The following is a 13,214-nucleotide window of genomic DNA, read 5'->3' as shown; positions in this document are numbered from 1 at the left end:
ACTTAGGGGTTGTTGCTGGCAACCACACCCAGGCCAGTGACTTCTACTCCCCACTTTTGTTTGTTTGTTTTGTTTTTCAAGACAGGGTTTCTCTGTGTAGCCTTGGCTGTCCCGGAACTCACTCTGCAGACAAGGCTGTCCTCGAACTCACAGAGATCTACCTGTCTCTGCCTTCCACGTGCTGGGATCAAAGTCTTGCACCACGGCCGCCCAGACTTCTCCCCTAGCAAGTCGACAGATTCCCACCAAGCAGGGAAGGGAACAAGGCCACCACAGAGGAAAGTTTTGCAAACCCCATTTTATTCATAAACTCCAGACCACACACCCCTTGAGCCAGTTCTCAGGAGATAGTTACGTGGCTACTCTCTGTGCCCGTGGGAATGGGGGAGGAGGGCAGTTTCATCAATGTGAAGGAAAGGGCAAGAAGGCTTGTGGGCTATGTTAAATGACAATGTCAACTGAAGATGCTGCCTGGGCGCGTGTTAAGGATCCATACAGCCTCCCAAATCCTCTAGAAGCATACAGTCTAGATCGGGAGCTGAGACCCCAAAATAACCAGAACAGAACAGCTTGCGCTGACGTGGAGGCTGAATAAGAATTATTGGAGCTCCCCATCCATCTCATAAGCTCATCTCAGGGATAAAAATTAGATGCTCGAAGCAAAAGGTTTCAAAAAGACTGTGGTAGCAAGTCCTTCACAGCTCACCTGCCATAGTCACATCCAGTCTGGGGCCAAAGCCTAGTAGTCCCTGGAGTCAGGCTGCCTCACTACACTGAGCATGGGATTTACGACAGTCCCTGCCTCACGGGGTTGTTGGAGACCTGGGGGATCACAGGCGTGGCGATCTCAGCGGGGGTCAGTACATATAAGGAGTTGTTGCCGTTGTGGGTAGTTTTATGGCCTTCCAGGCCTGTTCAGATGCTCACTGTGCAGTCATGCAAAGGGCTTGGCCCCACTCTATGACTAAGGACACTGAGGGTTAGGGAGGTAAAGGACCTGCTGTCTAGCGACTCTTTCTGACCAGCCCTGGGCAGGGCTATGGCTCCTAATCCAGCACTCTGTTTCTTGGGTCAGAGCTGTGGGTCCCCAATCTAGTGCACTGTTTCTGGGGTCTACATTCTAGAAGGGTCAGCCCGAAGAGAGACCTATAGAGGGCAAGGGAAGTGAAGGGCCACAATGAGTGGTTTCCTTAGGGCTCAGTGAGTGCCCTGTGCTGAGCGGAATGGAGATGGAAGAGAAAGGCAAAATGGCTTCAGGGCTTCATTTCTGTTGGGGTCCTGGAGTGACTGAAGCTCGTTACTCCCAGCCTCCCTTAACACCTTTATCTCCTCAGGTGCCTGTCCCCCCCCCCCCATCTCCACAGAGCTCCTTTCCTGTACCTTGTTTCCTAGCCGATGTATTCATTCTCCTCTATAAATACCAGCTCTGGTATTTCGCCTTGGCAGCTGTTGCTGCCAGGGAGATGGCTGGCTTGACATGTGGCTCCTGACAAAACACAAAACCCTGGTGTGAGTGGGTGTGGGATGGTGTGGGTAGGGGGATGAATCAGAGAGGGGGTGAGGAGGACAGGGGCGCAGGAGTCAGGCGAGGGCGGCAATGTGGGCGTGTGACTACACAGGATTGGAAACAGCAGTCTTTCTGGAAATTATCTTGCAGGTCATAAACTTGAGGGAAGCAGAAGGCCTACACTCCTCCAGAGGGAAACTGAGGCTCAGAGCTAGAACCCACTTGCCAGTGACATGCTTAAGCAGACAGGCACTGGCCAGGGTTACTCTCTGCCTAGCGGATGCCTCCCCCAACACTCCCACCCTACAGGCTGCCTAGAGACCCCTTTGATGGGCTAATAGCTTCCTATATGACCTTGGCCCCCCTGTGGTTGGAAACCTCAGCATCTTCTAGGCAACCTTTGCAAATGAAACACTTCAGGGGTCCTTCTTGTTCATTCCAATGACCTAAAATCTCTCCTTGGAGTAAACAGACGGGCCTCAAACAAGTGAAAATCTCGAGCCTGCTTTCCCCAGGATAAGGCAGGCATCCAAACGGGGGAAAAAGAGGCCGGCCTGGGGTCTCCTGTCAGCTCCCTGACTGGTGAAATCCAGCAGGCCTCTTGGGGCTGCTCAGGGGCACAGGCCTCTTGCGGGGGAGCTGGCCTCCCCGCCCCCTCGCCTGTGGCCGCCCTTTCTTGGCAGGACAGAGGGATCCTGCAGCTGTCAGGGGAGGGGCGGCGGGGGGTGATGTCAGGAGGGCTACAAATAGTGCCGACAGCTAAGGGGCTCCGTGTCCCTTCTTTACATCAACTCTCCAGCCGGCTGCCTGCCCGCTGCCTCCTCCGTGCGTCCGCTCAGCCTCGTCCACGCCGCCACCATGAGCCAGGCCTACTCGTCCAGCCAGCGCGTGTCCTCCTACCGCCGCACCTTCGGCGGCGCCCCGGGCTTCTCGCTCGGCTCCCCTCTGAGCTCTCCAGTGTTCCCTCGAGCAGGCTTCGGTACCAAGGGCTCCTCGAGCTCAATGACATCCCGCGTGTACCAGGTGTCCCGCACGTCGGGCGGGGCCGGAGGCCTGGGGTCGCTGCGGGCCAGCCGGCTGGGGACCACCCGCGCGCCATCGTACGGCGCGGGGGAGCTGCTGGACTTCTCGCTGGCGGACGCCGTGAACCAGGAGTTCCTGGCCACGCGCACCAACGAGAAGGTGGAGCTGCAGGAGCTCAATGACCGCTTTGCCAACTACATCGAGAAGGTGCGCTTCTTGGAGCAGCAGAACGCGGCGCTCGCCGCCGAGGTCAACCGGCTCAAGGGCCGCGAGCCGACCCGCGTCGCCGAGCTTTATGAGGAGGAGATGCGGGAACTCCGGCGCCAGGTGGAGGTGCTCACCAACCAGCGCGCACGGGTCGACGTGGAGCGGGACAACCTGATCGACGACCTGCAGAGGCTTAAGGCCAAGTGAGAGCCCAGTGCCTCCCACATCTTCCCCCCTCTCCCCGTCCCCTTTCAGGGAACTAGGTACCCTCTCCCAGAGCCTGGGACCCTCCTCAGCCCATGTTTGGAGTAGGTCATTCCCAGGTGATCCCTAAGAAGAGATGGACCCCGGATCTTCCCTTGGCTTCTTCTCTGTAACACTGGAGTAGTTTTCTTGGGGAGGTAGATAGAGGAAACGGGGGGCCTTGGGAGGCTTAGTGAAGTGGGCAGCTGCCTTTGAAAGGAAGCTAAGTTGCTGGAGTGGCGGAGTGGTGACAACCATAACCGAGGAAAGGTAGAGGGGTCAGTCAGGGCACGGTCAGAGGGAGAAGAGAGGTTTCAGGGAGCCTGGAAAGCTGGACGGGTTGGGAAGGGCGGAAAGGAAGCCAGGCAGTGACTTTGAGCTCAGTTGTGATGAGGCCCTGGGGAGGGGTGAGGTGGGGAGGTTGGCCCCTGGGCCTAGCTGAGGCAGTGCTATTGAGCTAGGTAAATGGCTATGTTTGAGCGAAATGGACAGTGGATAAGGGCCGAGGCTTATAAAGCTCAAGAGGACTAGCCCATCCCACCATGATCCAATAAGAAAAGGCTGTGATATGTGGGGCACACACACCCCTGTCGTGCCAGCACTTGGGAGGATGATACAGGAGGATTGTCGTGAGCTCTAGGCAAACCTGGGATACAGAGCAAGTAACAAGCCAACTGGGTCTGCATAGCAAAACTTGTTTTAGGAAATTAAAAAGAAAAAAAAGTAAAAGTAGACAGAAAAGAGTCCATACAGAATATTGCAGAGTACTCATGATCCTGTTTCTCTTTCCCCAAATGAGTGGAGTCACCTTCTTGCCACCAAAGTCATCAACATTTATTTAGCTCCTACATGGGTCAGGCTAAGCCTGAGAACACAGAGGTGGATAAAATAAAACACAGTTCCTAACCCCGGGGAGGTCAGTCTATCTGGGACATAGTCTTCAAGGGTGTGGCTCCAGAGCTGACAGTGAGCCACTTCCTGCCCCCCAGTGGGCGGGGCCTCTGCTCCTCCCCCCCCCCCCCAGGCCTCTTATTTCTACCCAGCAACCAGGACTTGTCTCTGTGTCCTGAACTGTCTCCCTGATAGGTCCCCAGCCAGCGCTTTTCTGCTGCTGGCTCTGTCCCTCACTATTTGTCTGTCTGTCCTGGCTAGGCTACAGGAGGAAATTCAACTGAGAGAAGAAGCAGAGAACAACTTGGCTGCCTTCCGAGCGGTGAGCCCTCTTTGGTCCCCAGCAGCCATCCCTTTTTTCCCCCTCCCTTGGCTCCACTTGAGTTGTTCCAGACCCTGACACTGTCGTTTCCCCCATCCAGGATGTAGATGCAGCCACTCTAGCTCGCATCGACCTGGAGCGCAGAATTGAATCACTCAACGAGGAGATCGCATTCCTTAAGAAAGTGCACGAAGAGGTAACAGGGCCCTTGGGTGATAGTGAAAGCAGCAAGAAGTGGGCTTGATTCTGAAATGGGGTTGTGAGGTGCTTTGGGGAGGGGGAGTCCAGAAGGAGACTGAAGCTCAGCTGTGCCCTGCAGGAAATCCGTGAGCTTCAGGCCCAGCTTCAAGAACAACAGGTCCAGGTGGAGATGGACATGTCCAAGCCAGACCTCACAGCTGCCCTCAGGGACATCCGGGCTCAGTATGAGACCATTGCGGCTAAGAACATCTCTGAAGCTGAGGAGTGGTACAAGTCTAAGGTGGGTGGTCCGGTCTAGGGGCTCTGGCAACTGTCCTCCTCTCTCTCCACGTGAAATGCTCCCTGTACCTGCATCCTTGGAGTAGGGCGAGCCCAGAATTTCCATACTCCCTTGCCCACACTGCATCCTGTTTCGTCCATCTCAGAGACCCTTTCTCTGCTCTCAGGTTTCAGACTTGACCCAGGCAGCCAATAAGAACAATGACGCACTTCGCCAGGCCAAGCAGGAGATGATGGAGTACCGACACCAGATCCAGTCCTACACCTGCGAGATTGATGCCCTCAAGGGCACCGTGAGTCCCTCCCCTCTCCCACGAGCTCAGCCTCTTTCTGCCCTGCAGCTTAGCTCATACCTTTCGCTCTGTGACACTTTGAGCCCATTACAGACCTCCTGGGGGCCTCCACTCCATCTCCTCAGATGCACAGAGAGGTAAAATCAGATGGGTGGATTCCTAATTGGGTACTAAAGAATCAGAAGACTTCTGGGAACGTCTCCCTGAAGGGGTGGAGGATTAGAGCGGGTACTCCTTTGTAGGTGGTTTCTTCTGAATAGCCACATAAGACTTCACTAGAGTTCAGGGTTCCACAGTTAAGAAAAAAGCTCTTGACCATTCTTCTGCCTTACCAAGACTGAATGGAATTGCCTCCAAGCCCCAACACTGGATCTCTTTCCATCTCTGATTCTCTAATGGCCTCCTTTCTAGATGTGCTCTGACACTGCTTTTGACTTGGGCCCCCCCCTCATCCCCTGCAGAACGACTCCCTGATGAGGCAGATGCGGGAGTTGGAAGATCGCTTTGCCAGTGAGGCCAGTGGCTATCAGGACAACATTGCACGCCTGGAGGAGGAGATCAGGCATCTGAAGGATGAGATGGCCCGCCACCTGCGGGAGTATCAAGACCTGCTCAATGTGAAGATGGCCTTGGATGTGGAGATTGCCACTTACCGGAAGCTGCTGGAGGGCGAGGAGAGCCGGTGAGGGTTTAGATGTAGGGTAGGGTGCTAAGAGCTCAGTTCACCCCAGATCTCAAGACCCGGATACAGTATTATATAAGAGGGAATTGTTCTGCCCATTGAAGAAAATTAACCAGGGCCACCTGGGTAAAGCATGATTTAATTAACAGCTTTTGAGAGAGAGAGTGAGAGAGAGAGAGATAAGTATTCCCTTATCCACCTTTAGAATTAAGAACTCGCAGCATAAAATCATATTTGGCAATCAGTAATAAAATATTACTGCCAGTCAAGGGAGAGCTGAAAGCTGAGTGGAAAATGATGAGGATGGAAAGGGAGGGGGTGCTAGAGACGGAGAGATGCAGAGGCAAGAAGCCTTGTACATGGATGGCCTTAGAGAGGAGGCTGAGGTGGGTACACATACAAACATACACACTCATTCGTACTCAAAGGAAAAGACACAGATGATGTGCTCAAAGCAACCCACCCAGCTTCCAGACACAAGAAACAGGAGTGTAGGGGAGCCTGCTGGGAGACGGAAATATTGTGAATGTGGACTGGACTGGCAGTTACATGGAGACAGATAGTTCTCAAAACTCACTAGATGCACCCTAAAGGTTTGACCATTTCATTGTGTATAAGCTTAACATCAATTTAAGACAGATCAATTATACCAAGAAATGGTACCATCAATACTCATAAAAGCGTGGCAGCCATGTTTAGGTCTGAACTTCCAAGGAAAATTCAGGGTTTTTTTTACTTGTTTCTTTCTTTTGAGAAGGGTCTTTATAGCTCAGACTGGCCTCAGACTTCCTATGTAGTTCAAGGATGACCTTGAACACCCCTTCCCCTCTTGCCTCCACTTCCTGAATGCTGGGACTTGAGCAGGCTGTGCCACCATGCCTGGTTTATGTGGTGCAGGGAACTGAGCCACAGCTTCGTGCATGCAAACCAAATGCTGTACCAACGGAACTACCTCCCCAGCCCCTGAGTTTTGTAGAATGACATATACATCTAACCCAACACAGATGACCTTTTAAGGTAGCTAGAGCCAGATGTCCTTTTCTAGACTAGGCGTAAATAGCCCACTCCTGGAGGGTGGGCGCAAAGTGAGTGTCACTTACAGCTGCTGTTCTTGCCTCCCCTAGTGCCAGGAGCAAGGAAGAGCTGAGGGCCTGGAGGGGTCAGTGGGGTTAGGCATCTTGGTGTCATGCCCAAGGTCAGGATTAGCATAGGTAATCTTTATAGAAGAGGACATTCCTGGGACAGCTAGAGTTTGTTCTTGATCTGTGCATTGAGTAGTGAGAGTATTGGGCTCAGTGGGGCTGGGACAGCTGGAAATGTTTGGGGAGAACCAGCCTAAAGAGTGATGGGGGTGATTTTAGGGAGAGGTTTGAGTGTCCTTACCCCTCTGGGGACATGGTGTTTCTCTTTTCAGGATCAACCTTCCTATCCAGACCTTCTCTGCTCTCAACTTCAGAGGTGAGTGTGTGCTGGATAGTAGAGGTGCAGTTGCAGGGGCCAGGGATGCATCTTGGGTAGCCCGTGCTTATGAGGAGAGAAGGGTGGGACCCTGGAGCAGGCCAGGCATGAAAGAGAAAGAGGGCTGTAGATAAAGCACCAAGGTGGGTGGTGGTGGTGATGGTGGTGATGGTAACGATGGTGGTGGTGATGATGATGGTGGTGATGGTTTGTGTTCTATTATGATGACTACATTCCCTATGCCTTCTGGATTATTGGGTCTCAAGAATCAGGATGTGCCTTGTGTCCCAAACTCTGGAAGCTGCTGGGATGTTTCCCTGGCAGTAGGAGCATCTCATTCTCTGGGCAGGAAGGTACTCCTTGCTCACGAATTGCCTGGCATGCTGCCAGAGAGCACTTGGCACACCGTTCTCTGGCTGTTTGTTGAGTGCCTTGTTTGCAGGAGCAAGATGCTAGATGCACATTTGAAAAAAAAAAAAACTCCAAATTTTTAGCAAAGCCAAACAATGAAGAGAATGAGCTTTGAGGGCATTCTGCCATCCTGACATTAGTAATATGTAGATCAAGTGGCTTCCCAACCCCAGAGAGCAGAAAAGCACTCACTAATGATACATTAAGGAAAGCGAGTCGGAGATCTTGGCAGCCTCTCCTTTCCTAGATCAAACCTTTTACATCTTCGATGTTCATTTCCATCAGGAAAAACACACGCTGTGCTCCATGGAGTCAAACGTTCATTACAGGCTAGTTGCTTGCTAAGGAACTCATGAACGCCAAACTCCTGACACCACAGAACTGAATGTGACCCCCACTACGAAACTCAGAATTCTTTTTTCACTTATTTGTTTATTCAGATACCAAGTATGTGTTCTGCATATAAAGTCGTTGCTTTTTGCTGCGTATCAGCAGCTCTGAGCCACAATGAGGGAAGCATCCTGGCTGCTGTTTCCCAGAGAGGAAACTAAGGCACAATAGGGCCAGTGAGTCAATGACTAGCTGCTGCTACATTAAGACACCAAGCAGCAGCTGGTCTCACGCCTGTAATCCCAGCACTCAGGAGGCAGAGGCAGGTGGGTCACTGTGAGTTCGAGGCCAGCCTGGTCTACAAAGTGAGTCCAGGACAGCCAAGGCTACACAGAGAAACTCTTGTCTTGAACCCCACCTCGCCCCGCCCCCCAAAGAAGACATCAAGCAGCTCATCCAGAGAAAAAGACGGAGCCTCTACGTTCCTCCAGCTTGTCTATAGCCTGGGCTTCTGGCTTGCTGTCTTAAAGGAGAGCCCAAGGATGCACACTCATGCAGGACTCTTCTGAAAATCCAGAGGTGGAGAGGGAACAAGGAAGGATAGAGAACATGAATAATAATACTGGGCCTAGTCCTTGGGTCCCTGCCTTTCTGCACCAGCCCTCCTGGAAGTCTTTTGGCTCTTGAGGTCATTGCTCTAGCTGGACTGGCCCCTAGCTCCACAGAACCACCTGTTGGGTGCTGGGTTTGAAGGTCAGGCCTTGAAGAAATCAGAAGGGTTGCATGAGGAAGGTGGAAATCAGCTAGTACTCGGAGCGGTGCAGCCTAGGATAGATTTCCAGCCACGGTGCAGCTTAGATATGAACTTGGCCAGGCTGAGCATATGGTGGGTCCCATTACAGAAACCAGCCCTGAGCAAAGGGGTTCCGAGGTCCACACTAAAAAGACAGTGATGATCAAGACCATTGAGACCCGGGATGGAGAGGTGAGTGGTCTGCCATACCCCTTGTCCTTGGTGGGAGTAATGGGGTGTCTGCCAGCCAGGTGCCTTTCACCAGCGGGGTGGCTTCCCACCCTAGATGGGGGTGAGCGGGTCCTGCTGCCTTGGGGTGGAGTAAATGGGGCCAGCAGTGGATGGACTGGGCTTCTCCTCCTGCTCAGGTCGTCAGCGAGGCCACACAGCAACAACATGAGGTGCTCTAAGCCAGACCCGCACCGTCCCGGCCCCATCCTCACTGCCTCATGACGCCAGCCTCTTTGGCTCTCAACACCCAGCCACTTTCCTCCACTCACAGCCCCTGACCCCTCCTCACCGATCACCCCTTTGTGGTCTTCATGCTGCCCAGCCCCTGGAAACACCTCAGCCATCTCTGCAGACCCTCCCGTGAGTCCTGGCTGTTGGCAGTTGTCCAGCCTGGCTCTTAAGAGAGAACCCAGCTCAAGTCTTGACCCTTTCCCTCCCACCTCTGTAGCCTCAGGCTTTAGCCTCTGGCTTTGGAGAGGGTACCAGAGAGGGTGTTGGGATTGACAGGGTCAGGACAGAGCTTTGTGGACATCCCCACATTCGACCCCCAGTCTGGGTCAGAGACAGAGTGAAGCCTTCTCAGCAAGCTGAGATGGAGAGTGGGGGGCTGAAAAAAAGTCCTCCTAGCCCCTCTCTTTCCCATCGCAGCCCAGGATGGGCTTGGAAAGCAGGGGCTGTAAGAAGGAACCCGAAGGTGCTGGATGTGGGAGCAGGAAATACAGAAGAAGAGAGGGTGGATGAGAAGCCGGAGAGGAAAGAAGAGAGAGGCAGAGAGTAGGCCTGGGGGATGGAAGGGTACCACCTCCTGTGCCTGCCCCTCCCACTACAGGGGCCCTGGACAGAAACAATAAAAAGCCAAGCACAAACCTACATACCCCTGCTGTCTTGACTGATGAGTCTCTGGGGGAGGGGGGCTGGATCCTGTCCTACTACCCATTACCCTGGGATGGACTGTGTCAACCTCTTGCCCAGCTAGAGTGCCCTGTGGGCTTCCCAGCGCTGCAATGTGGGGGTGGTGGGGTGCTGGTGGTGGAGAAGAGGCTTCCGTTAAAAAGCCACAGTGCCATGGGTCCAAAGTCTATCTGCCCCCTTAGACTTCCTAGTCCCTTAATATCAGCTGGGATCAGCTGGGCATTTGGGTGAGGGATGAAGACAGTCCTCTTCTTCCCTCAGTCTTTTTCCCTCAAAGAAATAACCAGCCACTTTCCATTTACTTTTTTTTTTTTTTTTTTTTTTTTTTTTTGAGAGACTATCTCATATAACCCAGACTGGCCTCAGACTCCTTCTGTGCCCAGCTTTTGGCTTTAAACTCTTGATTGTCTTGCTTTACTCTCTCAAGTACCTTTTAAACCCTTTCTTTAATGCACAGAGGCCAGTCCAGGCAAAATAACATTGTTCGCAAAAGTGCAAAGACAGAATTTTTACTTGGCTGAAAAGGCTCAGCACTCTAAGAAAATGTCAACCCATCCTCCAACCATATACAGTACCAATGGAATGCAGTCTCAATTAAAAATACCAAAGAGTCAGGGGAGGTATGCTGCCTGTAATTTTAGCACTGGCACTCAAGAGGTTGAGGCCAGAAGATTTCAGATTCAAGACTAGCTTGGGCTACTTAGTGAGGTCCTGTGTAAAAAAAACAAAACCAAATACAAACAAAAACACCAAGAACAAACAAAGGGAAAATTTGAGAGAGTTGGGGAAATGAGAGGGGAGGATAGGAATTATTAAAGAAAAGAAATCAATAGAATAAAATGTGTATGTATAATGAGGCCATGCTAGCTTAGAACAGTGGTTCTCAACCTTCCTAATGCTGTGACCCTTTAACACAGTTGCTCATGTTGTAGTGGTGCCCAGCCATCTTATAACTGTAATTTTGCTACTGTCATGAATCGTAATGTAAATATTTGACAGGCAGGATATCCGATATGCACCCCCCACACTCCAGGGGTTACGACCCCCAGGTTGAGAACTGCTGACTTAGGAAGTTTTGGTAATGAAAAGAGACTTCGTAAGATGTTAATGGAATAAAACAAGCTTCACATATGTATGAGATGCTGAGGTATGTTTCAGAAGCCATTTCAACCTATGAGGAAAGACTCAATCAACTGAGCAGCCCAAAGGTCTGGGGATGGGGCACGAAGCTTGTCTCTCTTCCCACTTCTTCCTAAAACATATTTCAGGTCAAAGTAAGGTTTAAGGAATATGAGGTAAGTGATTGCCCTTTAAAGGGGACGGAAGACTACAGAAACCGAAAAGCTGATGAGTACATCTAGGCTTCAGGTAAACATGAGGCTTTAGCCTTAAAGTCCCTATCAATCATTCTAAAATAGCTTTCCAAATCTCCCAGAATCCTTTCTGGTAGAGCTGTCTTTCTCCCCTTTTCTGGGTGCACCTCTGTTTTACCAGCTCCCTACCTCTGCGACCCATGAGTCCCATCATTTCCATCTCCCACCTGTTCTAACAGAGTCAGCTTATAGACAAGCTCTCATAGAACACCTATTTCGTTCCATGTCTTTCCACGGGACTCCAGCAGGAAGTAGGAGGAAGGGATTGTCTATCGCTGAAACTCGAATCTGTGCTGACTTCTTTGGGGAACTCCTGGGCTGAGGGCCCAGCTGCTATGGCAGGAGTCTGGAAGGAGTTTCTAGAACCCCGCTGTTTCTCCTTCACCCTGAGTGAATTGTGTGTGCTCCTCTGCCCCACACAGGTCTAAAGAACACGTGGAGGGGAGGGGTGAGGAGGTAGCTTTGTTCTGTTGTAAAATAACAGATCAGGTACAGACTGGTCTTTAGGGCTTGGGGAGCTGGGGGTGCCAGACTCAATCAGACTTCAGATGTCCCTCATATAGGAATTCCCTTCCCAGCCTTAGCCCATCCCATCATTTGTGGCAGCCCTCTGGAGGCACCTCCATTAGGGAATGCTCTAAAGAAAAGCCTTTCCTTCACACACCTGTCTCCTGTAATGTAACGACACCTGCTTGTCCCCAGACAGGAGACCGGTGATGCCCTCCACACCCAAGGGGGACATTCTGCGCAGAGCTTTTCTGAGCCTGCTCCCACAAGCTAGCAGTGACAAAACAGACCATAGAAGGGCCATGTCCTTTGAATTGGTGAAGAAGGACATGGTCCTTCTTCAAGGAATTGGTGTCTCACATGGTTTTGTATCTAGAGTCCGCTCTTCAGTGCACCTTATCCCAGTTGCTTCCATGGCAAAATCTCAGACACACTCCCCACCTTGAGATGCTGTGGAATTTTCTACACGACTGTACATCAAGAAGGGAACAGACTTTCAGAGGCTTCCCATAGCCTGGCTTCTCAAAGGCCAGGCTCAGGCCAGCTCCAGTTCTCTCTGAGGGAAGCAGGAAGGACGGCAGAGGCAGCTAGATCCCAGTGGGCGTTCTCCTATCCCATCTGTCCACTCTGGCTGAACTCCAGCCCTGCCCTCTGAGGTCACTCCTTTCCCCCTCCTTCCTCTCTACACAGCTCACCGGGGCACATATGCAAATGAACCGGTGACCTTTGATTCAATATCTAAAAATGCCAGCTGCCCAAGGACAGTTTTTATCTGTTTTATACACTATTGTATTCCTCGTACCCCAAAGAGTACTTGGTACGCAGTAGATACGCATTAAATATTTAAATACCTCTTGAATGAATACCCACTGGGCACGTTTATTTACTTTTCTCTATATTAAATATTCACTAGGAAGGGCTGGTGGCACCTACTTCTTCACCAATTCAATGGACATTTACTGAGATCTCACCCCCCTTCCCTACCACATACACATAGTAAGTCACTAAGACTTGGAGAATGGGCCTAGAAAGATGGTTCAGCAGTTGAGAACACTGGCTGCTCTTCCAGAGGACCCAGGTTCAATTACCAGCATGCATATGGAAGCTCAAAGTCATTTGTAACTCCAGTCCCAGGAGATACAATACCTTCTTTGAGCCTCCATGGGGTGCTGCATGCACATGGTACACAAACATCCATCCACATAAACAAAAATAACATTTAAATAAAATCTCAAAAAATAAAAAATTAAAGACCCAGAGAAGCCAGGCACAATGGTTCCTAGCACTTGGGAGGTTGAGGAGCATCGTGAGTTTAAGAACCGACTGTGCCACAGAGCAAGTTCCAGGTTGGCCTGTCAAAACAAACAAGCAAAACCACTTAGATGAAATGTTCCTTGGCCCAGAGAGGTGTCGTGGTCTGCCAAGGTCACACAGCCATCTAACGCAAAGGAAGACAGGGCTTTTGGAGCCCAGATATCTTTCCATGACACCATAGACTTGTGATCAGCAGGCAGAGCAATCTGGCAGTACACACAGCCAGCTCAGCGCCAG

At 51.5% G+C, this 13,214-nt stretch overlaps 1 protein-coding gene across 1 annotated transcript; it reads left to right on the top strand.

Annotated features, from left to right (window-relative positions):
- Nucleotides 1-2,277: 2,277 nt before the first annotated feature.
- On the top strand, nt 2,278-9,743 carry Des (desmin). The gene is made up of 9 exons (XM_055617000.1): nt 2,278-2,940; nt 4,133-4,193; nt 4,294-4,389; nt 4,513-4,674; nt 4,841-4,966; nt 5,428-5,648; nt 7,063-7,106; nt 8,750-8,832; nt 9,009-9,743. Exons 1-9 carry the CDS (start codon nt 2,366-2,368, stop codon nt 9,048-9,050), a joined length of 1,410 nt encoding a protein of 469 aa, XP_055472975.1. The 5' UTR covers nt 2,278-2,365; the 3' UTR covers nt 9,051-9,743.
- Nucleotides 9,744-13,214: the final 3,471 nt, after the last annotated feature.

The sequence above is a fragment of the Psammomys obesus genome, unplaced genomic scaffold (genome assembly GCF_907164565.1).
Source record: "Psammomys obesus unplaced genomic scaffold, mPsaObe1.curated_primary_1811, whole genome shotgun sequence".
Taxonomy (NCBI): Eukaryota; Metazoa; Chordata; class Mammalia; order Rodentia; family Muridae; genus Psammomys; species Psammomys obesus.
Note: the sequence above shows the minus strand (reverse complement) of the source record. Positions and strands in the feature narration are given on the sequence as shown.